This window comes from Salvelinus fontinalis, chromosome 11 (assembly GCF_029448725.1).
Source record: "Salvelinus fontinalis isolate EN_2023a chromosome 11, ASM2944872v1, whole genome shotgun sequence".
Lineage (NCBI taxonomy): Eukaryota > Metazoa > Chordata > Actinopteri > Salmoniformes > Salmonidae > Salvelinus > Salvelinus fontinalis.
In genome coordinates, this window is record NC_074675.1 from 56,674,238 (window position 1) to 56,697,502 (window position 23,265).

Sequence of the window (23,265 nt, forward strand, 5' to 3'; positions counted from 1 at the left end):
TGAGGTAGTCACCTGTATTGCATTTCAATTAACAGGTGTGCGTTGTTAAAAAGTTCATTTGTGGAATTTCTTTCCTTCTTAATCATTTGTTTTTCAACAGGACAATGACCCAACATACCTCCAGGCTGTGTAAGGGCTATTTGACCAAGAAGGAGAGTGATGGAGTGCTGTATCAGATGACCTGGCCTCCACAATAACCCGACCTCAACCCAATTGAGATGGTTTGGGATGAGTTGCAGAGTGAAGGAAAAGCAGCCAACAAGTGCTCAGCATATGTGGGAACTACTTCAAGACTGTTGAAAAGCATTCCAGGTGAAGCTGGTTGAGAGAATGCCAAGAGTGTGCAAAGCTGTAATCAAGGCAAACGGTGGTTTCTTTGAGGAATCTCAAATATAAAATATATTTAGATTTGTTTAACACTTTTTTGCTTACTACATGTGTTATTTCATAGTATTGATGTCTTCACTATTATTTTACAAAGTACAAAATATTAAAAATTTAGAAAAACCCTTGAATGAGAAGGTTTGTCCAAACTTTTGACTGGTACTGTATGTTTACATTTAATGCAATATGTATGCATGCTGACTATGAGACATATCAACACGTAACCTACTGTACTTCATGATCATGCTAAAGTTCTGCTGCAGATTAGAGCCCATCGGGTGACATTCTAAAGTTCTACTCCAGATTAGAGCCCATAGGGTGACATTCTAAAGTTCTGCTCCAGATTAGAGCCCATCGGGTGACATTCTAAAGTTCTACTCCAGATTAGAGCCCATCGGGTGACATTCTAAAGTTCTGCTCCAGATTAGCGCCCATAGGGTGACATTCTAAAGTTCTGCTCCAGATTAGAGCCCATAGGGTGACATTCTAAAGTTCTGCTCCAGATTAGAGCCCATAGGGTGACATTCTAAAGTTCTACTCCAGATTAGAGCCCATCGGGTGACATTCTGAAGTTCTGCTCCAGATTAGAGCCCATCGGGTAAAATTCTAAGGTTCTACTCCAGATTAGAGCCCATAGGGTGACATTCTAAAGTTCTGCTCCAGATTAGAGCCCATAGGGTGACATTCTAAAGTTCTACTCCAGATTAGAGCCCATAGGATGACATTCTAAAGTTCTGCTCCAGATTAGAGCCCATAGGGTGACATTCTGAAGTTCTGCTCCAGATTAGAGCCCATAGGGTGACATTCTAAAGTTCTGCTCCAGATTAGAGCCCATAGGGTGACATTCTGAAGTTCTGCTCCAGATTAGAGCCCATAGGGTGACATTCTAAAGTTCTGCTCCAGATTAGAGCCCATAGGGTGACATTCTAAAGTTCTGCTCCGGATTAGAGCCCATCGGGTGACATTCTGAAGTTCTGCTCCAGATTAGAGCCCATCGGGTGACATTCTGAAGTTCTGCTCCAGATTAGAGCCCATCGGGTAACATTCTAAGGTTCTACTCCAGATTAGAGCCCATAGGGTGACATTCTAAAGTTCTGCTCCAGATTAGAGCCCATCGGGTGACATTCTGAAGTTCTGCTCCAGATTAGAGCCCATAGGGTGACATTCTAAAGTTCTGCTCCAGATTAGAGCCCATAGGGTGACATTCTAAAGTTCTGCTCCAGATTAGAGCCCATAGGGTGACATTCTGAAGTTCTGCTCCAGATTAGAGCCCATAGGGTGACATGATATGCGGGCCACATTCATAGGTTTAAGGTCAGGTTAACATTCATCATCCATAGTGGTTAAGTTTAGAATTGAGGGAGGGTACACTCCTAAACCAGTGGTTAGAGGGAACATGATCGAGATAGTGTGTGTGTGAGAGAGAGAGAGAGAGAGAGAGAGAGAGAGAGAGAGAGAGAGAGAGAGAGAGAGAGAGAGAGAGAGAGAGAGAGAGAGAGAGGGAGAGAGAGAGAGAGGGAGGTGCTTCAAACGTGGGACAGGTTTAAATACGTTTGTGTCCTCCACTGAAATCTGTTGATTTTCAAAGGCAGAAACTATATTGAGACACCATCTAACGCGAACATGAAGTGGCTACTGCTACTCTGCCTGTGTGTCTATGCTGTCCGTTGTCAAGACGACTACGACGAATATGACACGGTAATGTATATAGATGGACTAGGAGGCTTTAAGCACAAGTTGAACTATACAGTAACAAAAATTACGAGTTCAGTATTTTTGAACTTGAATATGTTAACATATATTTGTTTAATATTACTGACATTTTTTGTTGTCTAATTCTTATTGCTTAAATCTCTCTCTCTCTCTCTCTCTCTGAACCTTCTAAATAGAGTTTACATTAGAGTTGATGATCATTGATTACTGTCGTCTCTGAACCTTCTAAAATAGCGTTTACATTACAACAGTTGTAATAATGATATTCTCATATTCAATAAATGCAGTTTATAATATACTTTTAATGGTACATTTTTATGTTTATACTGTATATATTTTTTAAATTAAACTTGTCCTGTTTTTAACGCTAATGTTTGTATGTTGTTTATCTTTCACAGGGTGATAAGACTGATGTAAGTGGATCTCCTTCATATCAACTAGAGACTTTCACAGTGTTCCTTCACACCGAATTCCTCTACAATGTTTAATCCCAAACTCACTCTCTCTCTCTCTCTCTGTCTCTCTCTCGCTCTCTCTCTCTGTCTCTCTCTCCTTTCTCTCTGTCTCTGTCTCTCTCTCTCTTTCTGTCTCTGTCTCTCTCTCTATCTCTCTTCCTTCCTTCCCCCCGCAGCCCAAAACAGTGGTGGACCCTCGTGGCCACCGACCCTTGTCCAAGGGGCGTGAGACCTACACCCCCGCCCGCAACAACCCCGTTCCCATCAGCGGTGGTGGCCGTTACCGGGGGCGACCCACGGAGGCTCCCGCCAGAGGCACAGAGCAGGAGAAGGAGGAGCAACCAGAGGCTGGGGGATGCACACATGCCTCTGAAGAGATGGTGAGGTGTTAGGTTGTATATTCTGAACAGACGGTGAGGTGTTAGGCTGTATATTCTGAACAGACGGTGAGGTGTTAGGTTGTATATTCTGAACATACGGTGAGTTGTTAGGCTGTATATTCTGAACAGACGGTGAGGTGTTAGGTTGTATATTCTGAACATACGGTGAGTTGTTAGGCTGTATATTCTGAACAGACGGTGAGGTGTTAGGTTGTATATTCTGAACAGACGGTGAGGTGTTAGGTTGTTTACTCTGAACAGACGGTGAGATGTTAGGTTGTATATTCTGAACAGACGGTGAGGTGTTAGGTTGTATATTCTGAACAGACGGTGAGGTGTTAGGTTGTATATTCTGAACAGACGGTGAGGTGTTAGGTTGTATACTCTGAACAGACGGTGAGGTGTTAGGTTGTATACTCTGAACAGACGGTGAGGTGTTAGGTTGTGTATTCTGAACAGACGGTGAGGTGTTAGGTTGTATATTCTGAACAGACGGTGAGGTGTTAGGTTGTATACTCTGAACACACGGTGAGGTGTTAGGTTGTATATTCTGAACAGACAGTGAGGTGTTAGGTTGTGTGTGCCTTTGACTACACTTGACTATGATCAATTATCATTCATCAATACCTAATCAGTTATATTGATCCCATCAATTGCATTAATCCAGCCTCTCTACATTGATTGATCAAGTCTAGTTAATCATGCAGTCCCTTGTGTCTTACGGGCTGTGGAGACAACACTTCCTTAGCATTAGCATCTACCATCTCTACCATAGAAATCTTACAGTCACAGCGGAAACGCTTCCTTAGCATTAGCATCTACCATCTCTACCATAGAAATCTTACAGTCACAGCGGAAACACTTCCTTAGCATTAGCATCTACCATCTCTACCATAGAAATCTTACAGTCACAGCGGAAACATTTCCTTAGCATTAGCATCTACCATCTCTACCATAGAAATCTTACAGTCACAGCGGAAACACTTCCTTAGCATCTACATTATCCGGTGTTTCCGTGCTCCTCCGGCCCTATAGGGGGTGCTGTGTCCTACAGGCTGTGAGCTGAAGACGGCCATACTGAAACAAGAGAGGAACGTAAAAGAGGAAGTCAGGAGGATGCAGAAGGACGTGGACGACCTGTCCAGGTCCTCTAACACCATCTATAACTACGTAGACGGAATGTCCTCCGCGCTGAGAGAGAGACAACTGGTCAGCAATGGTGAGATGGAGGAGACAAACACGCAGTGATATGTTACGGGTTTAAATGAGGTGAAGAAACCCTTCCTTAGTACTCACCCCCCTTCTCCCTCTCCCTCTCTCGCCCCTCCTCCCTCCCTCTCTCTCGCCCCTCTCTCACCTCTCTCTCGCCCCTCCTCCCTCCCCCTCTCTCGCCCCTCTCTCCCCCGCCCCTCTCTCCCCCGTCCCTCTCTCTTGCCCCTCTCTCCCCCTCCTCCCTCCCCCTCTCTGCCCCGCCCCTCTCTCCCCGGCCCCTGTCTCCCCCTCCTCCCTCCCCCTCTCTCCCCGGCCCCTCTCTCGCCCCTCCTCCCTCCCTCTCTCTCGCCCCTCCTCCCTCCCTCTCTCTCGCCCCCTCCCTCCCTCTCTCTCTCGCCCTCCTCCCTCCCCCTCTCTCCCCCGCCCCTCTCTCCCCCTCCTCCTCCCTCCCCTCCTCCTCCCTCCCCTCCTCCCTCCCCCTCTCTCCCCCCTCCCCTCTCTCCCCCTCCTCCCTCCCCTCCCCCTCCCCTCTCTCCTCTATAGAGAATGGTGACCTGGTGAGTCAGTACACGGACAGTCTGGAGTCCCAGCATGCCTTTGCAAAGGAGGCTATAGACACAGTCTTCCCCTCTAACATTAGGTTTGTGTGTTTGTGTGTGTGTGTGTGTGTGTGTGTGTGTGTGTGTGTGTGTGTGTGTGTGTGTGTGTGTGTGTGTGTGTGTGTGTGTGTGTGTGTGTGTGTGTGTGTGTGTGTGTGTGTGTGTGTGTGTGTGTGTGTGTGTGTGTCGGAAGGGCTGGGATATTAATAACGTATGTTTCTTCTTCTCCCCGTTCGTCTAAACCCCACAGGATACTGCAAGGAGTCCTGGAGAAGATCCGCATGAAGATCCAGAGAGTGGAGAAGGCCATCCTGGCCCAGAGAGACGGATGCAGGGAGCAGTGCACCGTCTCCTGCCCCATACCTGTTGTCTCTGGTGAGGATGAAGAGGGTGGGGAAGGGTGGTTCTGGTGGGGAGGGGTGGTTCTGGTGGGGAGGGGTGGTTCTATGGGTGAGGAGGGGTGGTTCTGGGGGGGAGGGGTGGTTCTGGTGGGGAGGGGTGGTTCTGTGGGTGGGGGTGGTTCTATGGGTGGGGAGGGGTGGTTCTGGTGGGGAGGGGTGGTTCTGGTGGGGAGGGGTGGTTCTGTGGGTGGGGGTGGTTCTATGGGTGGGGAGGGGTGGTTCTGGTGGGGAGGGGTGGTTCTATGGGTGGGGAGGGGTGGTTCTGGTGGGGAAGGGTGGTTCTGTGGGTGGGGGTGGTTCTATGGGTGGGGAGGGGTGGTTCTGGTGGGGAGGGGGGTTCTGGTGGGGAGGGGTGGTTCTGTGGGTGAGGAGGGGTGGTTCTGGTGGGGAGGGGTGGTTCTGTGGGTGGGTGGTTCTATGGGTGGGGAGGGGTGGTTCTGGTGGGGAGGGGTGGTTCTGGTGGGGAGGGGTGGTTCTATGGGTGGGGAGGTTCTGTGGGGGTTGGTGAGTAGTTCTGTGGGGGTTGGTGGGTGGTTCTCTGGGCGGGGGAGGGGTGGTTCTGTGGGGGTTGGTGGTGGGTGGTTCTGTGGGCGGGGTGGTGGGTGGTTCTGTTAGGGGTGGTGGGTGGTTCTGTGGGGGGTGGTGGGTGGTTCTGTGGGGGGTTCTGTGGGGGTTGGTGGGTGGTTCTGTTAGGGGTGGTGGGTGGTTCTGTGGGGGGAAATGTAGCGGAGGTGAATCAGATTCTTCCTCTCGTAATGAGGTATCCTTCTACCTCAACGCCCCTGTCACCCTCGGCACAATAGGGAATGATTCTCTTGGTGTTACGATGGTTTCCCAGGCGGGAGATCGGGGCTCAGATCCCACCTGTGGCTATAAGACTAAACGTGTCTCTCCTTCCTGACCCTCCCTCCAGGTAAGGAGTGTGAGGACATCTACAGGAAAGGAGGAAGGGATTCTGGGATGTATCTGATCCAGCCTGACTCCTTCTATCAGCCCTACAAGGTCTACTGTGACCAGACCACTCAGAATGGAGGTGGGTGGGTGTCATTCTAGCTCCCTCTGTGTCTCTCTAGCTCTATTTCTCCCTCTCTGTCCCTCTCCCTCTCTCTCACCTCTATCTCTCTCCACCACCTCTCTCTCTGTGTCTCTCTATCTCTATTTCTCCCTCTCTGTCCCTCTCTCTCTCTCTCACCTCTATCTCTCTCCACCACCTCTCTCTCTGTGTCTCTCTAGCTCTATTTCTCCCTCTCTGTCCCTCTCTCTCTCTCTCACCTCTATCTCTCTCCACCACCTCTCTCTCTGTGTCTCTCTAGCTCTATTTCTCCCTCTCTGTCCCTCTCTCTCTCTCTCACCTCTATCTCTCTCCACCACCTCTCTCTCTGTGTCTCTCTATCTCTATTTCTCCCTCTCTGTCCCTCTCCCTCTCTCTCACCTCTATCTCTCTCCACCACCTCTCTCTCTGTGTCTCTCTAGCTCTATTTCTCACTCTCTGTCCCTCTCTCTCTCTCTCACCTCTATCTCTCTCCACCACCTCTCTCTCTGTGTCTCTCTAGCTCTATTTCTCCCTCTCTGTCCCTCTCCCTCTCTCTCACCTCTATCTCTCTCCACCACCTCTCTCTCTGTGTCTCTCTATCTCTATTTCTCCCTCTCTGTCCCTCTCTCTCTCTCTCACCTCTATCTCTCTCCACCACCTCTCTCTCTGTGTCTCTCTAGCTCTATTTCTCCCTCTCTGTCCCTCTCTCTCTCTCTCACCTCTATCTCTCTCCACCACCTCTCTCTCTGTGTCTCTCTAGCTCTATTTCTCCCTCTCTGTCCCTCTCTCTCTCTCTCACCTCTATCTCTCTCCACCACCTCTCTCTCTGTGTCTCTCTATCTCTATTTCTCCCTCTCTGTCCCTCTCCCTCTCTCTCACCTCTATCTCTCTCCACCACCTCTCTCTCTGTGTCTCTCTAGCTCTATTTCTCCCTCTCTGTCCCTCTCTCTCTCTCTCACCTCTATCTCTCTCCACCACCTCTCTCTCTGTGTCTCTCTAGCTCTATTTCTCCCTCTCTGTCCCTCTCTCTCTCTCTCACCTCTATCTCTCTCCACCACCTCTCTCTCTGTGTCTCTCTAGCTCTATTTCTCCCTCTCTGTCCCTCTCTCTCTCTCTCACCTCTATCTCTCTCCACCACCTCTCTCTCTGTGTCTCTCTAGCTCTATTTCTCCCTCTCTGTCCCTCTCCCTCTCTCTCACCTCTATCTCTCTCCACCACCTCTCTCTCTGTGTCTCTCTATCTCTATTTCTCCCTCTCTGTCCCTCTCTCTCTCTCTCACCTCTATCTCTCTCCACCACCTCTCTCTCTGTGTCTCTCTAGCTCTATTTCTCCCTCTCTGTCCCTCTCTCTCTCTCTCACCTCTATCTCTCTCCACCACCTCTCTCTCTCTGTGTCTCTCTATCTCTATTTCTCCCTCTCTGTCCCTCTCCCTCTCTCTCACCTCTATCTCTCTCCACCACCTCTCTCTCTGTGTCTCTCTAGCTCTATTTCTCACTCTCTGTCCCTCTCTCTCTCTCTCACCTCTATCTCTCTCCACCACCTCTCTCTCTGTGTCTCTCTAGCTCTATTTCTCCCTCTCTGTCCCTCTCCCTCTCTCTCACCTCTATCTCTCTCCACCACCTCTCTCTCTGTGTCTCTCTATCTCTATTTCTCCCTCTCTGTCCCTCTCTCTCTCTCTCACCTCTATCTCTCTCCACCACCTCTCTCTCTGTGTCTCTCTAGCTCTATTTCTCCCTCTCTGTCCCTCTCTCTCTCTCTCACCTCTATCTCTCTCCACCACCTCTCTCTCTGTGTCTCTCTATCTCTATTTCTCCCTCTCTGTCCCTCTCCCTCTCTCTCACCTCTATCTCTCTCCACCACCTCTCTCTCTGTGTCTCTCTAGCTCTATTTCTCCCTCTCTGTCCCTCTCTCTCTCTCTCACCTCTATCTCTCTCCACCACCTCTCTCTCTGTGTCTCTCTAGCTCTATTTCTCCCTCTCTGTCCCTCTCTCTCTCTCTCACCTCTATCTCTCTCCACCACCTCTCTCTCTGTGTCTCTCTAGCTCTATTTCTCCCTCTCTGTCCCTCTCTCTCTCTCTCACCTCTATCTCTCTCCACCACCTCTCTCTCTGTGTCTCTCTAGCTCTATTTCTCCCTCTCTGTCCCTCTCTCTCTCTCTCACCTCTATCTCTCTCCACCACCTCTCTCTCTGTGTCTCTCTAGCTCTATTTCTCCCTCTCTGTCCCTCTCCCTCTCTCTCACCTCTATCTCTCTCCACCACCTCTCTCTCTGTGTCTCTCTATCTCTATTTCTCCCTCTCTGTCCCTCTCCCTCTCTCTCACCTCTATCTCTCTCCACCACCTCTCTCTCTGTGTCTCTCTAGCTCTATTTCTCCCTCTCTGTCCCTCTCTCTCTCTCTCACCTCTATCTCTCTCCACCACCTCTCTCTCTGTGTCTCTCTAGCTCTATTTCTCCCTCTCTGTCCCTCTCTCTCTCTCTCACCTCTATCTCTCTCCACCACCTCTCTCTCTGTGTCTCTCTAGCTCTATTTCTCCCTCTCTGTCCCTCTCTCTCTCTCTCACCTCTATCTCTCTCCACCACCTCTCTCTCTGTGTCTCTCTAGCTCTATTTCTCCCTCTCTGTCCCTCTCCCTCTCTCTCACCTCTATCTCTCTCCACCACCTCTCTCTCTGTGTCTCTCTATCTCTATTTCTCCCTCTCTGTCCCTCTCCCTCTCTCTCACCTCTATCTCTCTCCACCACCTCTCTCTCTGTGTCTCTCTAGCTCTATTTCTCCCTCTCTGTCCCTCTCTCTCTCTCTCACCTCTATCTCTCTCCACCACCTCTCTCTCTGTGTCTCTCTAGCTCTATTTCTCCCTCTCTGTCCCTCTCTCTCTCTCTCACCTCTATCTCTCTCCACCACCTCTCTCTCTGTGTCTCTCTAGCTCTATTTCTCCCTCTCTGTCCCTCTCCCTCTCTCTCACCTCTATCTCTCTCCACCACCTCTCTCTCTGTGTCTCTCTAGCTCTATTTCTCCCTCTCTGTCCCTCTCTCTCTCTCTCACCTCTATCTCTCTCCACCACCTCTCTCTCTGTGTCTCTCTATCTCTATTTCTCCCTCTCTGTCCCTCTCCCTCTCTCTCACCTCTATCTCTCTCCACCACCTCTCTCTCTGTGTCTCTCTAGCTCTATTTCTCCCTCTCTGTCCCTCTCTCTCTCTCTCACCTCTATCTCTCTCCACCACCTCTCTCTCTGTGTCTCTCTAGCTCTATTTCTCCCTCTCTGTCCCTCTCTCTCTCTCTCACCTCTATCTCTCTCCACTACCTCTCTCTCTGTGTCTCTCTAGCTCTATTTCTCCCTCTCTGTCCCTCTCTCTCTCTCTCACCTCTATCTCCCTCCACCACCTCTCTCTCTGTGTCTCTCTAGCTCTATTTCTCCCTCTCTGTCCCTCTCCCTCTCTCTCACCTCTATCTCTCTCCACCACCTCTCTCTCTGTGTCTCTCTATCTCTATTTCTCCCTCTCTGTCCCTCTCCCTCTCTCTCACCTCTATCTCTCTCCACCACCTCTCTCTCTGTGTCTCTCTAGCTCTATTTCTCCCTCTCTGTCCCTCTCTCTCTCTCTCACCTCTATCTCTCTCCACCACCTCTCTCTCTGTGTCTCTCTAGCTCTATTTCTCCCTCTCTGTCCCTCTCTCTCTCTCTCACCTCTATCTCTCTCCACCACCTCTCTCTCTGTGTCTCTCTAGCTCTATTTCTCCCTCTCTGTCCCTCTCTCTCTCTCTCACCTCTATCTCTCTCCACCACCTCTCTCTCTGTGTCTCTCTAGCTCTATTTCTCCCTCTCTGTCCCTCTCCCTCTCTCTCACCTCTATCTCTCTCCACCACCTCTCTCTCTGTGTCTCTCTATCTCTATTTCTCCCTCTCTGTCCCTCTCTCTCTCTCTCACCTCTATCTCTCTCCACCACCTCTCTCTCTGTGTCTCTCTAGCTCTATTTCTCCCTCTCTGTCCCTCTCTCTCTCTCTCACCTCTATCTCTCTCCACCACCTCTCTCTCTGTGTCTCTCTATCTCTATTTCTCCCTCTCTGTCCCTCTCCCTCTCTCTCACCTCTATCTCTCTCCACCACCTCTCTCTCTGTGTCTCTCTAGCTCTATTTCTCACTCTCTGTCCCTCTCTCTCTCTCTCACCTCTATCTCTCTCCACCACCTCTCTCTCTGTGTCTCTCTAGCTCTATTTCTCACTCTCTGTCCCTCTCTCTCTCTCACCTCTATCTCTCTCCACCACCTCTCTCTCTGTGTCTCTCTAGCTCTATTTCTCCCTCTCTGTCCCTCTCTCTCTCTCTCACCTCTATCTCTCTCCACCACCTCTCTCTCTGTGTCTCTATATCTCTATTTCTCCCTCTCTGTCCCTCTCCCTCTCTCTCACCTCTATCTCTCTCCACCACCTCTCTCTCTGTGTCTCTCTAGCTCTATTTCTCCCTCTCTGTCCCTCTCTCTCTCTCTCACCTCTATCTCTCTCCACCACCTCTCTCTCTGTGTCTCTCTAGCTCTATTTCTCCCTCTCTGTCCCTCTCTCTCTCTCTCACCTCTATCTCTCTCCACCACCTCTCTCTCTGTGTCTCTCTAGCTCTATTTCTCCCTCTCTGTCCCTCTCTCTCTCTCTCACCTCTATCTCTCTCCACCACCTCTCTCTCTGTGTCTCTCTAGCTCTATTTCTCCCTCTCTGTCCCTCTCTCTCTCTCTCACCTCTATCTCTCTCCACCACCTCTCTCTCTGTGTCTCTCTAGCTCTATTTCTCCCTCTCTGTCCCTCTCCCTCTCTCTCACCTCTATCTCTCTCCACCACCTCTCTCTCTGTGTCTCTCTATCTCTATTTCTCCCTCTCTGTCCCTCTCCCTCTCTCTCACCTCTATCTCTCTCCACCACCTCTCTCTCTGTGTCTCTCTAGCTCTATTTCTCCCTCTCTGTCCCTCTCTCTCTCTCTCTCACCTCTATCTCTCTCCACCACCTCTCTCTCTGTGTCTCTCTAGCTCTATTTCTCCCTCTCTGTCCCTCTCTCTCTCTCTCACCTCTATCTCTCTCCACCACCTCTCTCTCTGTGTCTCTCTAGCTCTATTTCTCCCTCTCTGTCCCTCTCTCTCTCTCTCACCTCTATCTCTCTCCACCACCTCTCTCTCTGTGTCTCTCTAGCTCTATTTCTCCCTCTCTGTCCCTCTCTCTCTCTCTCACCTCTATCTCTCTCCACCACCTCTCTCTCTGTGTCTCTCTAGCTCTATTTCTCCCTCTCTGTCCCTCTCCCTCTCTCTCACCTCTATCTCTCTCCACCACCTCTCTCTCTGTGTCTCTCTATCTCTATTTCTCCCTCTCTGTCCCTCTCCCTCTCTCTCACCTCTATCTCTCTCCACCACCTCTCTCTCTGTGTCTCTCTAGCTCTATTTCTCCCTCTCTGTCCCTCTCTCTCTCTCTCACCTCTATCTCTCTCCACCACCTCTCTCTCTGTGTCTCTCTAGCTCTATTTCTCCCTCTCTGTCCCTCTCTCTCTCTCTCACCTCTATCTCTCTCCACCACCTCTCTCTCTGTGTCTCTCTAGCTCTATTTCTCCCTCTCTGTCCCTCTCCCTCTCTCTCACCTCTATCTCTCTCCACCACCTCTCTCTCTGTGTCTCTCTAGCTCTATTTCTCCCTCTCTGTCCCTCTCTCTCTCTCTCACCTCTATCTCTCTCCACCACCTCTCTCTCTGTGTCTCTCTAGCTCTATTTCTCCCTCTCTGTCCCTCTCTCTCTCTCTCACCTCTATCTCTCTCCACCACCTCTCTCTCTGTGTCTCTCTAGCTCTATTTCTCCCTCTCTGTCCCTCTCTCTCTCTCTCACCTCTATCTCTCTCCACCACCTCTCTCTCTCTGTGTCTCTCTAGCTCTATTTCTCCCTCTCTGTCCCTCTCCCTCTCTCTCACCTCTATCTCTCTCCACCACCTCTCTCTCTGTGTCTCTCTAGCTCTATTTCTCCCTCTCTGTCCCTCTCTCTCTCTCTCACCTCTATCTCTCTCCACCACCTCTCTCTCTGTGTCTCTCTAGCTCTATTTCTCCCTCTCTGTCCCTCTCCCTCTCTCTCACCTCTATCTCTCTCCACCACCTCTCTCTCTGTGTCTCTCTAGCTCTATTTCTCCCTCTCTGTCCCACTCTCTCTCTCTCACCTCTATCTCTCTCCACCACCTCTCTCTCTGTGTCTCTCTAGCTCTATTTCTCCCTCTCTGTCCCTCTCCCTCTCTCTCACCTCTATCTCTCTCCACCACCTCTCTCTCTGTGTCTCTCTAGCTCTATTTCTCCCTCTCTGTCCCTCTCTCTCTCTCTCTCTCACCTCTATCTCTCTCCACCACCTCTCTCTCTCTCTCCCTCCACCACCTCTCTCTCTCTCTCTCCCTCAACCTCTCTCCCTCCACCACCTCTCACCTCTATCTCTCTCCACCACCTCTCTCTCTCTCTCTCTCTCTCTCTCTCTCTCTCTCTCTCTCTCTCTCTCTCTCTCTCTCTCTCTCTCTCTGTCTCTGTCTCTGTCTCTGTCTCTCTCTCTCTCTCTCTCTCTCCTTCTACAAGCCTGTCCCTCGCTCCCTCCTTCTCAACCTCACTTCCTCTCTCACCTCCCCTCGTTAGACAGTTCTCCATTCACCTTAGTGGTTAAGAGCGTTGGTTCGAATCCCCGAATTGGCTCGGTGACAATCTGCCGTTGTGTCCTTAAGCAAGGCACTTAGCCCTAATGGCTCCTGTAAGTGTCTCTGGAGAAGAGCTGAATGTCTTGTCCTCCTCTTTCTTCTTCTCTGTGTCCCAGGCTGGACCACTATTCAGAATAGGATGGACGGTTCTGTAGACTTCGGCCGGCGTTGGGACAACTACCGCAGCGGTTTTGGGAATATCGCCTTCGACGTCGGGAAGGGACACTGCAATACTCCAGGTGAGACCAAACAAATGGTATAAAAAAAACAGTAAATAGTTACCGGGGTCAATGACATTTAAAATCAGTCAAGTCAGGTTAAGGTAACTTTGGATACTGGATGCTGCTGTCCACTGCCATTCAATAATGTCACTGACCCTGTGTTTGTCCTGTGTCACGTGACAGGGGAGTACTGGCTGGGTAACGAACGCATCAGTCAGCTAACCAAGCAGGGTCCCACTGAGGTCCTCATGGAGTTGGAGGATTGGTCCGGCAACAAGGTCCACGCCCAGTACAAACAGTTTACTATACAGGTAACACAGCCACGCCCAGTACAAACAGTTTACTATACAGGTAACACAGCCACGCCCAGTACAGTTTATTATACAGGTAACACAGCCACACCCAGTACAGTTTACATAACAGGTAACACAGCCACTCCCAGTACAGTTTACTATACAGGTAACACAGCCACGCCCATTACAGTTTACTATACAGGTAACACAGCCACTCCCAGTACAGTTTACTATACAGGTAACACAGCCACGCCCAGTACAGTTTACTATACAGGTAACACAGCCACGCCCAGTACAGTTTACTATACAGGTAACACAGCCACGCCCAGTACAAACAGTTTACTATACAGGTAACACAGCCACGCCCAGTACAAACAGTTTACTATACAGGTAACACAGCCACGCCCAGTACAGACAGTTTACTATACAGGTAACACAGCCACGCCCAGGACAGACAGTTTACTATACAGGTAACACAGCCACACCCAGTACAGTTTACTATACAGGTAACACAGCCACTCCCAGTACAGTTTACTATACAGGTAACACAGCCACACCCAGTACAGTTTACTATACAGGTAACACAGCCACGCCCAGGACAGTTTACTATACAGGTAACACAGCCACGCCAAGTACAGTTTACTATACAGGTAACACAGCCACGCCCAGTACAGACAGTTTACTATACAGGTAACACAGCCACGCCCAGTACAGACAGTTTACTATACAGGTAACAAAGCCACGTCCAGGACAGTTTACTATACAGGTAACACAGCCACGTCCAGGACAGTTTACTATACAGGTAACACAGCCACGCCCAGTACAGTTTACTATACAGGTAACACAGCCACGCCCAGTACAGTTTACTATACAGGTAACACAGCCACGCCCAGTACAGTTTACTATACAGGTAACACAGCCACGCCCAGTACAGACAGTTTACTATACAGGTAACACAGCCACGCCCAGTACATACAGTTTACTATACAGGTAACACAGCCACGCCAAGTACAGTTTACTATACAGGTAACACAGCCACGCCCAGTACAGTTTACTATACAGGTAACACAGCCACCCCCAGTACAGTTTACTATACAGGTAACACAGCCACGCCCAGTACAAACAGTTTACTATACATGTAACACAGCCACGCCCAGGACAAACAGTTTACTATACAGGTAACACAGCCACGCCCAGTACAAACAGTTTGCTATACAGGTAACACAGCCACGCCCAGTACAGACAGTTTACTATACAGGTAACACAGCCACGCCCAGAACAAACAGTTTACTATACAGGTAACACAGCCACACCCAGTACAGTTTACTATACAGGTAACACAGCCACGCCCAGAACAAACAGTTTACTATACAGGTAACACAGCCACGCCCAGTACAAACAGTTTACTATACAGGTAACACAGCCACGCCCAGTACAGACAGTTTACTATACAGGTAACACAGCCACGCCCAGTACAGTTTACTATACAGGTAACACAGCCACGCCCAGTACAGTTTACTATACAGTTAACACAGCCATGCCCAGGACAAACAGTTTACTATACAGGTAACACAGCCACGCCCAGTACAGTTTCCTATACAGGTAACACAGCCACGCCCAGTACAAACAGTTTACTATACAGGTAACACAGCCACGCCCAGTACAAACAGTTTACTATACAGGTAACACAGCCACGCCCAGTACAAACAGTTTACTATACAGGTAACACAGCCACGCCCAGTACAAACAGTTTACTATACAGGTAACACAGCCACGCCCAGTACAAACAGTTTACTATACAGGTAACACAGCCACGCCCAGGACAGTTTACTATACAGGTAACACAGCCACGCCCAGTACAAACAGTTTACTATACAGGTAACGCAGCCACGCCCAGTACAGTTTACTATACAGGTAACACAGCCATGCCCAGGACAAACAGTTTACTATACAGGTAACACAGCCACGCCCAGTACAGTTTACTATACAGGTAACACAGCCACGCCCAGTACAAACAGTTTACTATACAGGTAACACAGCCACGCCCAGTACAAACAGTTTACTATACAGGTAACACAGCCACGCCCAGTACAAACAGTTTACTGTACAGGTAACACAGCCACGCCCAGGACAGTTTACTATACAGGTAACACAGCCACGCCCATTACAAACAGTTTACTATACAGGTAACACAGCCATGCCCAGTACAAACAGTTTACTATACAGGTAACACAGCCACGTCCAGTACAAACAGTTTACTATACAGGTAACACAGCCACGCCCAGTACAAACAATTTACTATACAGGTAACACAGCCACGCCCAGGACAAACAGTTTACTATACAGGTAACACAGCCACGCCCAGTACAAACAGTTTACTATACAGGTAACACAGCCACGCCCAGTACAGTTTACTATACAGGTAACACAGCCACGCCCAGTACAGTTTATTATACAGGTAACACAGCCACGCCCAGTACAAACAGTTTACTATACAGGTAACACAGCCACACCCAGTACAGTTTACTATACAGGTAACACAGCCACACCCAGTACAGACAGTTTACTATACAGGTAACACAGCCACGCCCAGTACAGACAGTTTACTATACAGGTAACACAGCCACGCCAAGTACAGTTTACAATACAGGTAACACAGCCACGCCCAGTACAGACAGTTTACTATACAGGTAACACAGCCACGCCCAGAACAAACAGTTTACTACACAGGTAACACAGCCACGCCCAGAACAAACAGTTTACTATACAGGTAACACAGCCACGCCCAGTACAGACAGTTTACTATACAGGTAACACAGCCACGCCCAGAACAAACAGTTTACTATACAGGTAACACAGCCACACCCAGTACAGTTTACTATACAGGTAACACAGCCACACCCAGTACAGACAGTTTACTATACAGGTAACACAGCCACGCCCAGTACAGACAGTTTACTATACAGGTAACACAGCCACGCCAAGTACAGTTTACTATACAGGTAACACAGCCACGCCCAGTACAGACAGTTTACTATACAGGTAACACAGCCACGCCCAGAACAAACAGTTTACTACACAGGTAACACAGCCACGCCCAGAACAAACAGTTTACTATACAGGTAACACAGCCACGCCCAGTACAGACAGTTTACTATACAGGTAACACAGCCACGCCCAGAACAAACAGTTTACTATACAGGTAACACAGCCACGCCCAGTACAGACAGTTTACTATACAGGTAACACAGCCACGCCCAGAACAAACAGTTTACTACACAGGTAACACAGCCACGCCCAGAACAAACAGTTTACTATACAGGTAACACAGCCACGCCCAGTACAGACAGTTTACTATACAGGTAACACAGCCACGCCCAGAACAAACAGTTTACTATACAGGTAACACAGCCACGCCCAGTACAAACAGTTTACTATACACGTACAGTTGAAGTCGGAAGTTTACATACACTTAGGTCGGAGTCATTAAAAATTGTTTTCCAACCACTCCACAAATTTCTTGTTAACAAACTATAGTTTTGGCAAGTCGGTTAGGACATCTACTTTGTGCATGACACAAGTCATTTTTCCAACAATTGTTTACAGACAGATTATTTCACTTATAATTCACTGTATCACAATTCCAGTGGGTCAGAAGTTTACGTACACTAAGTTGACTGTGCCTTTAAACAGCTTGGAAAATTCTAGAAAATTATGTCATGGCTTTAGAAGCTTCTGATAGGCTAATTGACATAATTTGAGTCAATTGGAGGTATACCTGTGGATGTATTTCAAGGCCTACCTTCAAACTCAGTGCCTCTTTGCTTGACATCATGGGAAAATGAAAAGAAATCAGCCAAGACCTCAGAAAATAATTGTAGACCTCCACAAGTCTGGTGCATCCTTGGGAGCAATTTCCAAACGCCTGAAGGTACCACGTTCATCTGTACAAACAATAGTACGCAAGTATAAACACCATGGGACCACGCAGCCGTCATACCGCTCAGGAAGGAGACGCGTTCTGTCTCCTAGAGATGAACCTACTTTGGTGCGAAAAGCGCAAATCAATCCCAGATCAACAGCAAAGGACCTTGTGAAGATGCTGGAGGAAACAGGTACAAAAGTATCTATATTCACAGTAAAACTATTCCTATTTCGACATAACCTGAAAGGCTTCTCAGCAAGGAAGAAGCCACTGCTCCAAAACCGCCATAAAAAAGCCAGACTACAGTTTGCAACTGCACATGGGGACGAAGATTGTACTTGTTGGAGAAATGTCCTCTGGTCTGATGAAACAAAAATAGAACTGTTTGGCCATAATGACCATCGTTATGTTTGGAGGAAAATGGGGATGCTTGCAAGCCGAAGAACACCATCCCAACCGTGAAGCACGGGGGTGGCATCATCATGTTGTGGGGGTGCTTTGCTGCAGGAGGGACTGGTACACTTCACAGAATAGATGGCATCATGAGGCAGTAAAATTATGTAGATATATTGAAGCAACATCTCAAGACATCAGTCTGCAAGTTAAAGCTTGGTCGCAAATGGGTCTTCCAAATGGACAATGACCCCAAGCATACTTCCAAAGTTGTGGCAAAATGGCTTAAGGACAACAAAGTCAAGGTATTGGAGTGGCCATCACAAAGCCCTGACCTCAATCCTATAGAAAAGTTGTGGGCAGAACTGAAAAAGCGTGTGCGAGCAAGGAGGCCTACAAACCTGACTCAGTTACACCAGCTCTGTCAGGAGGAATGGGCCAAAATTCACCCAACTTATTGTGGGAAGCTTGTGGAAGGCTACCCAAAACGTTTGACCCAAGTTAAATAATTTAAAGGCAATGCTACCAAATACTAATTGAGTGTATGTAAACTTCTGACTCACTGGGAATGTAATGAAATAAATAAAAGCTGAAATAAATAATTCTCGCTACTATTATTCTGACATTTCACATTCTTAAAATAAAGTGGTGGTCCTAACTTACCTAAGACAGGGAATTTCTACTAGGATTAAATGTCAGGAATTGTGAAAAACTGAGTTTAAATGTATTTGGCTAAGGTGTTTGTAAACTTCTGACTTCAACTGTAACAGTACCTTGACAGACAGACAGACAGACAGACAGACAGACAGACAGACAGACAGACAGACAGACAGACAGGTACAGAATCTATACTTTCTGAAGTCGTTTTTCCCAAAATATCCTATATCCCCAAACAGCAGCATCATAGTAGAAGTATAAATCTCCACAACTCTGGGGTCTAGGTTGGGTTACTTTAAAACACTTTGCACTGAGCATGTTGTTGTTAAAATGTGACTAAAACACCTGTATGTATTGTAGAGCGAGGCGTCCAAATATGTGATGGCGATCAACGGGTACTCTGGTACGGCCGGTAACGTGATGCTGGAGGGAGCTACATCGCTGTCTGGAGAGAACCGGACCATGACCATCCACAACGGAATGATGTTCAGCACCTACGACAGAGACAACGATAACTGGTACGGGATGATTGGTTGGTTAGTTGATTGGTTGATTGATCAGTCAATAAATTACAACTAATGGGATTAGTTACAAGATACATTAACCTAACCTTCTCTCTCTCTCTCTCTCTCTCTCTCTCTCTCTCACCCCCAATCTCTCACCCCCCCTCTCTCTCGCCCCCCGCTTCCTTGCTCTCTCTCACCCCCCTCTCCCCCCCTCTCTCTCACCCCCCACTCTCTCACCCCCCTCTCCCCCCCTCTCTCTCACCCCCCTCTCCCCCCCTCTCTCTCACCCCCCACTCTCTCACCCCCAATCTCTCACCCCCCCTCTCTCTCGCCCCCCGCTTCCTTGCTCTCTCTCACCCCCCTCTCCCCCCCTCTCTCTCACCCCCCACTCTCTCACCCCCAATCTCTCACCCCCCCCCTCTCACCCCCCTCTCTCACCCCCCTCTCTCTCCCCTCTCTCTCACCCCCCCCCTCTCTCTCCCCCTCCCTTCCCTTCTAACAGGACTCCAGGTGATCCGTCCAAGCAGTGCTCCCGTGAGGACGGCGGTGGCTGGTGGTACAACAGGTGTCACTCAGCCAATCCAAACGGCCGTTACTACTGGGGCGGGGCTTACACGCGGTACATGGCAAAACACGGGACGGATGACGGCATGGTGTGGATGAACTGGAAGGGATCCTGGTACTCTCTCAAAGCCATCTGCATGAAGATCAGGCCCTACTTCGCCTCGCGGTAGACACACACACAGACGCACACAGACACACACACAGACGCACACAGACGCACACAGACACACACACAGACACGCACACAGACACACACACAGACGCACACAGACACACACACAGACACAGACACACACACAGGGACTGAGCGGCGCCCTACCGACTGAGCGACGCCCTACCGACTGAGCGGCGCCCTACCGACTGAGCGGCGCCCTACCGACTGAGCGGCGCCCTACCGGCTGAGAGGCGCCCCACCGACTGAGAGGCGCACCACCGACTGAGCGGCGCCCTACCGACTGAGCGGCGCCCTACCGACTGAGCGGCGCCCTACCGACTGAGAGACGCCCTACCGACTGAGCGGCGCCCTACCGACTGAGAGGCGCCCTACCGACTGAGAGACGCCCTACCGACTGAGCGGCGCCCTACCGACTGAGAGGCGCCCTACCGACTGAGAGGCGCCCTACCGACTGAGCGGCGCCCTACCGACTGAGCGACGCCCTACCGACTGAGCGGCGCCCTACCGACTGAGAGGCGCCCTACCGACTGAGCGGCGCCCTACCGACTGAGAGGCGCCCTACCGACTGAGAGGCGCCCTACCGACTGAGAGACGCCCTACCGACTGAGAGACGCCCTACCGACTGAGCGGCGCCCTACCGACTGAGCGGCGCCCTACCGACTGAGCGGCGCCCTACCGACTGAGCGGCGCCCTACCGACTGAGCGGGGCCCTACCGACTGAGAGACGCCCTACCGACTGAGCGGCGCCCTACCGACTGAGCGGCGCCCTACCGACTGAGCGGCGCCCTACCGACTGAGCGGCGCCCTACCGACTGAGCGGCGCCCTACCGACTGAGCGGCGCCCTACCGACTGAGCGGCGCCCTACCGACTGAGAGGCGCCCTACCGACTGAGAGACGCCCTACCGACTGAGAGGCGCCCTACCGACTGAGCGGCGCCCTACCGACTGAGAGGCGCCCCACCGACTGAGCGGCGCCCTACCGACTGAGCCGCGCCTACTGACTGAGCCGCGCCTACTGACTGAGCCGCGCCTACCGACTGAGAGACGCCCTACCGACTGAGAGACGCCCTACCGACTGAGAGACGCCCTACCGACTGAGAGACGCCCTACCGACTGAGAGACGCCCTACCGACTGAGAGACGCCCTACCGACTGAGAGACGCCCTACCGACTGAGCGGCGCCCTACCGACTGAGAGGCGCCCTACCGACTGAGCGGCGCCCTACCGACTGAGCGGCGCCCTACCGACTGAGAGGCGCCCTACCGACTGAGAGGCGCCCTACCGACTGAGCGACGCCCTACCGACTGAGCGTCTCTCTACCGACTGAGAGACGCCCTACCGACTGAGAGACGCCCTACCGACTGAGAGACGCCCTACCAACTGAGCGGCGCCTTACCAACTGAGCGGCGCCTTACCAACTGAGCGACGCCCTACCGACTGAGCGTCTCTCTACCGACTGAGAGACGCCCTACCGACTGAGAGGCGCCCTACCAACTGAGCGGCGCCCTACCAACTGAGAGGCGCCCTACCAACTGAGAGGCGCCCTACCGACTGAGAGGCGCCCTACCGACTGAGCGGCGCCCTACCGACTGAGCGGCGCCCTACCGGCTGAGAGGCGCCCCACCGACTGAGAGGCGCACCACCGACTGAGAGGCGCCCTACCGACTGAGAGGCGCCCTACCGACTGAGAGGCGCCCTACCAACTGAGCGGCGCCCTACCGACTGAGAGGCGCCCTACCAACTGAGCGGCGCCCTACCGACTGAGAGACGCCCTACCGACTGAGAGGCGCCCTACCAACTGAGCGGCGCCCTACCGACTGAGAGGCGCCCTACCAACTGAGCGGCGCCCTACCGACTGAGCATCACGGGAACAGCATGTGTTGTTCTTCTGTGTGATGTTTGTATGTGTGTGTGTGTGTGTGTGTGTGTGTGTGTGTGTGTGTGTGTGTGTGTGTGTGTGTGTGTGTGTGTGTGTGTGTGTGTGTGTGTGTGTGTGTGTGTGTGTGTTTGTGTTTGGCTTTGGGACAAGTATATGTAGAAGTATATATATATATATATGTATAAAAAGTGTACAAGTCGATATCAGCAGAGGACTGTCCCTTCCTATACTCAATAAAAACAAATTGAGGAACCTATGTCATGTGTTTGATCGTCATCATTTAGACCGTCCTACCCATGCTAGATTATGGAGACGTAATTTATAGATCGATAGGTGAGGGTGCTCTCGAGCGGCAAGATGTTGATGCACTGACCCACTGGTTGATGCTTATTTATAAAACCCTCTTAGGCCTCACTCCCCCCTATCTGAGATATCTACTGCAGCCCTCATCCTCCACATTCAACACCCGTTCTGCCAGTCACATTCTGTTAAAGGTCCCCAAAGCACACACATCCCTGGGTCGCTCCTCTTTTCAGTTCGCTGCAGCTAGCGACTGGAACGAGCTGCAACAAACACTCAAACTGGACAGTTTTATCTCCATCTCTTCATTCAAAGACTCAATCATGGACTCTCTTACTGACAGTTGTGGCTGCTTTGACTGATGTATTGTTGTGGCTACCTTCTTGCCCTTTGTGCTGTTGACTGTGCCCAAAAATGTTTGTACTATGTTTAATGTTGCTACCATGTTGTGTTGTCATGTTGTGTTGCTACCATGTTGTGTTGTCATGTTGTGTTGTCATGTTGTGTTGCTACCATGTTGTGTTGTCATGTGTTGCTACCATGCTATGTTGTCATGTTGTGTTGCTACCATGTTGTGTTGTCATGTTGTGTTGCTACCATGTTGTGTTGTCATGTTGTGTTGCTACCATGCTGTGTTGTCATGTTGTGTTGCTACCATGTTGTGTTGTCATGTTGTGTTGTCATGTTGTGTTGCTACCATGTTGTGTTGTCATGTTGTGTTGCTACCATGCTGTGTTGTCATGTTGTGTTGCTACCATGTTGTGTTGTCATGTTGTGTTGCTACCATGCTGTGTTGTCATGTGTTGCTGCCATGCTATGTTGTTGTCTTAGGTCTCTCTTTATGTAGTGTTGTGTTGTCATGTGTTGCTGCCATGTTGTGTTGTCATGTTGTGTTGCTACCATGTTGTGTTGTCATGTTGTGTTGTCATGTGTTGCTGCCATGCTGTGTTGTCATGTTGTGTTGCTACCATGCTGTGTTGTCATGTTGTGTTGTCATGTGTTGCTACCATGCTGTGTTGTCATGTTGTGTTGTCATGTTGTGTTGCTACCATGCTGTGTTGTCATGTTGTGTTGCTACCATGCTGTGTTGTCATGTGTTGCTACCATGCTGTGTTGTCATGTTGTGTTGTCATGTGTTGATACCATGTTGTGTTGTCATGTTGTGTTGCTACCATGCTGTGTTGTCATGTTGTGTTGCTACCATGCTGTGTTGTCATGTGTTGCTACCATGCTGTGTTGTCATGTGGTGTTGTCATGTGTTGCTACCGTGCTGTGTTGTCATGTGGTGTTGCTACCATGTTGTGTTGTCATGTTGTGCTGCTACCATGCTGTGTTGTCATGTGTTGCTACCATGCTGTGTTGTCATGTTGTGTTGCTACCATGTTGTGTTGTCATGTTGTGTTGCTACCGTGCTGTGTTGTCATGTGTTGCTGCCATGCTGTGTTGTCATGTGTTGCTGCCATGCTGTGTTGTCATGTGTTGCTACCATGCTGTGTT

General features: G+C 50.1%; 1 protein-coding gene across 1 annotated transcript; it reads left to right on the forward strand.

Annotated features, from left to right (window-relative positions):
* Window positions 1-1,982: 1,982 nt before the first annotated feature.
* Window positions 1,983-21,724, forward strand: fgb (fibrinogen beta chain). The gene is made up of 11 exons (XM_055939123.1): window positions 1,983-2,082; window positions 2,496-2,510; window positions 2,729-2,932; window positions 3,968-4,151; window positions 4,688-4,784; window positions 4,994-5,118; window positions 6,058-6,177; window positions 12,973-13,095; window positions 13,261-13,388; window positions 18,706-18,863; window positions 19,354-21,724. The coding sequence occupies exons 1-11, from the start codon at window positions 2,008-2,010 to the stop codon at window positions 19,583-19,585; spliced, it is 1,461 nt and encodes a 486-aa protein (XP_055795098.1). The 5' UTR covers window positions 1,983-2,007; the 3' UTR covers window positions 19,586-21,724.
* The last annotated feature ends 1,541 nt before the right edge of the window (window positions 21,725-23,265 follow it).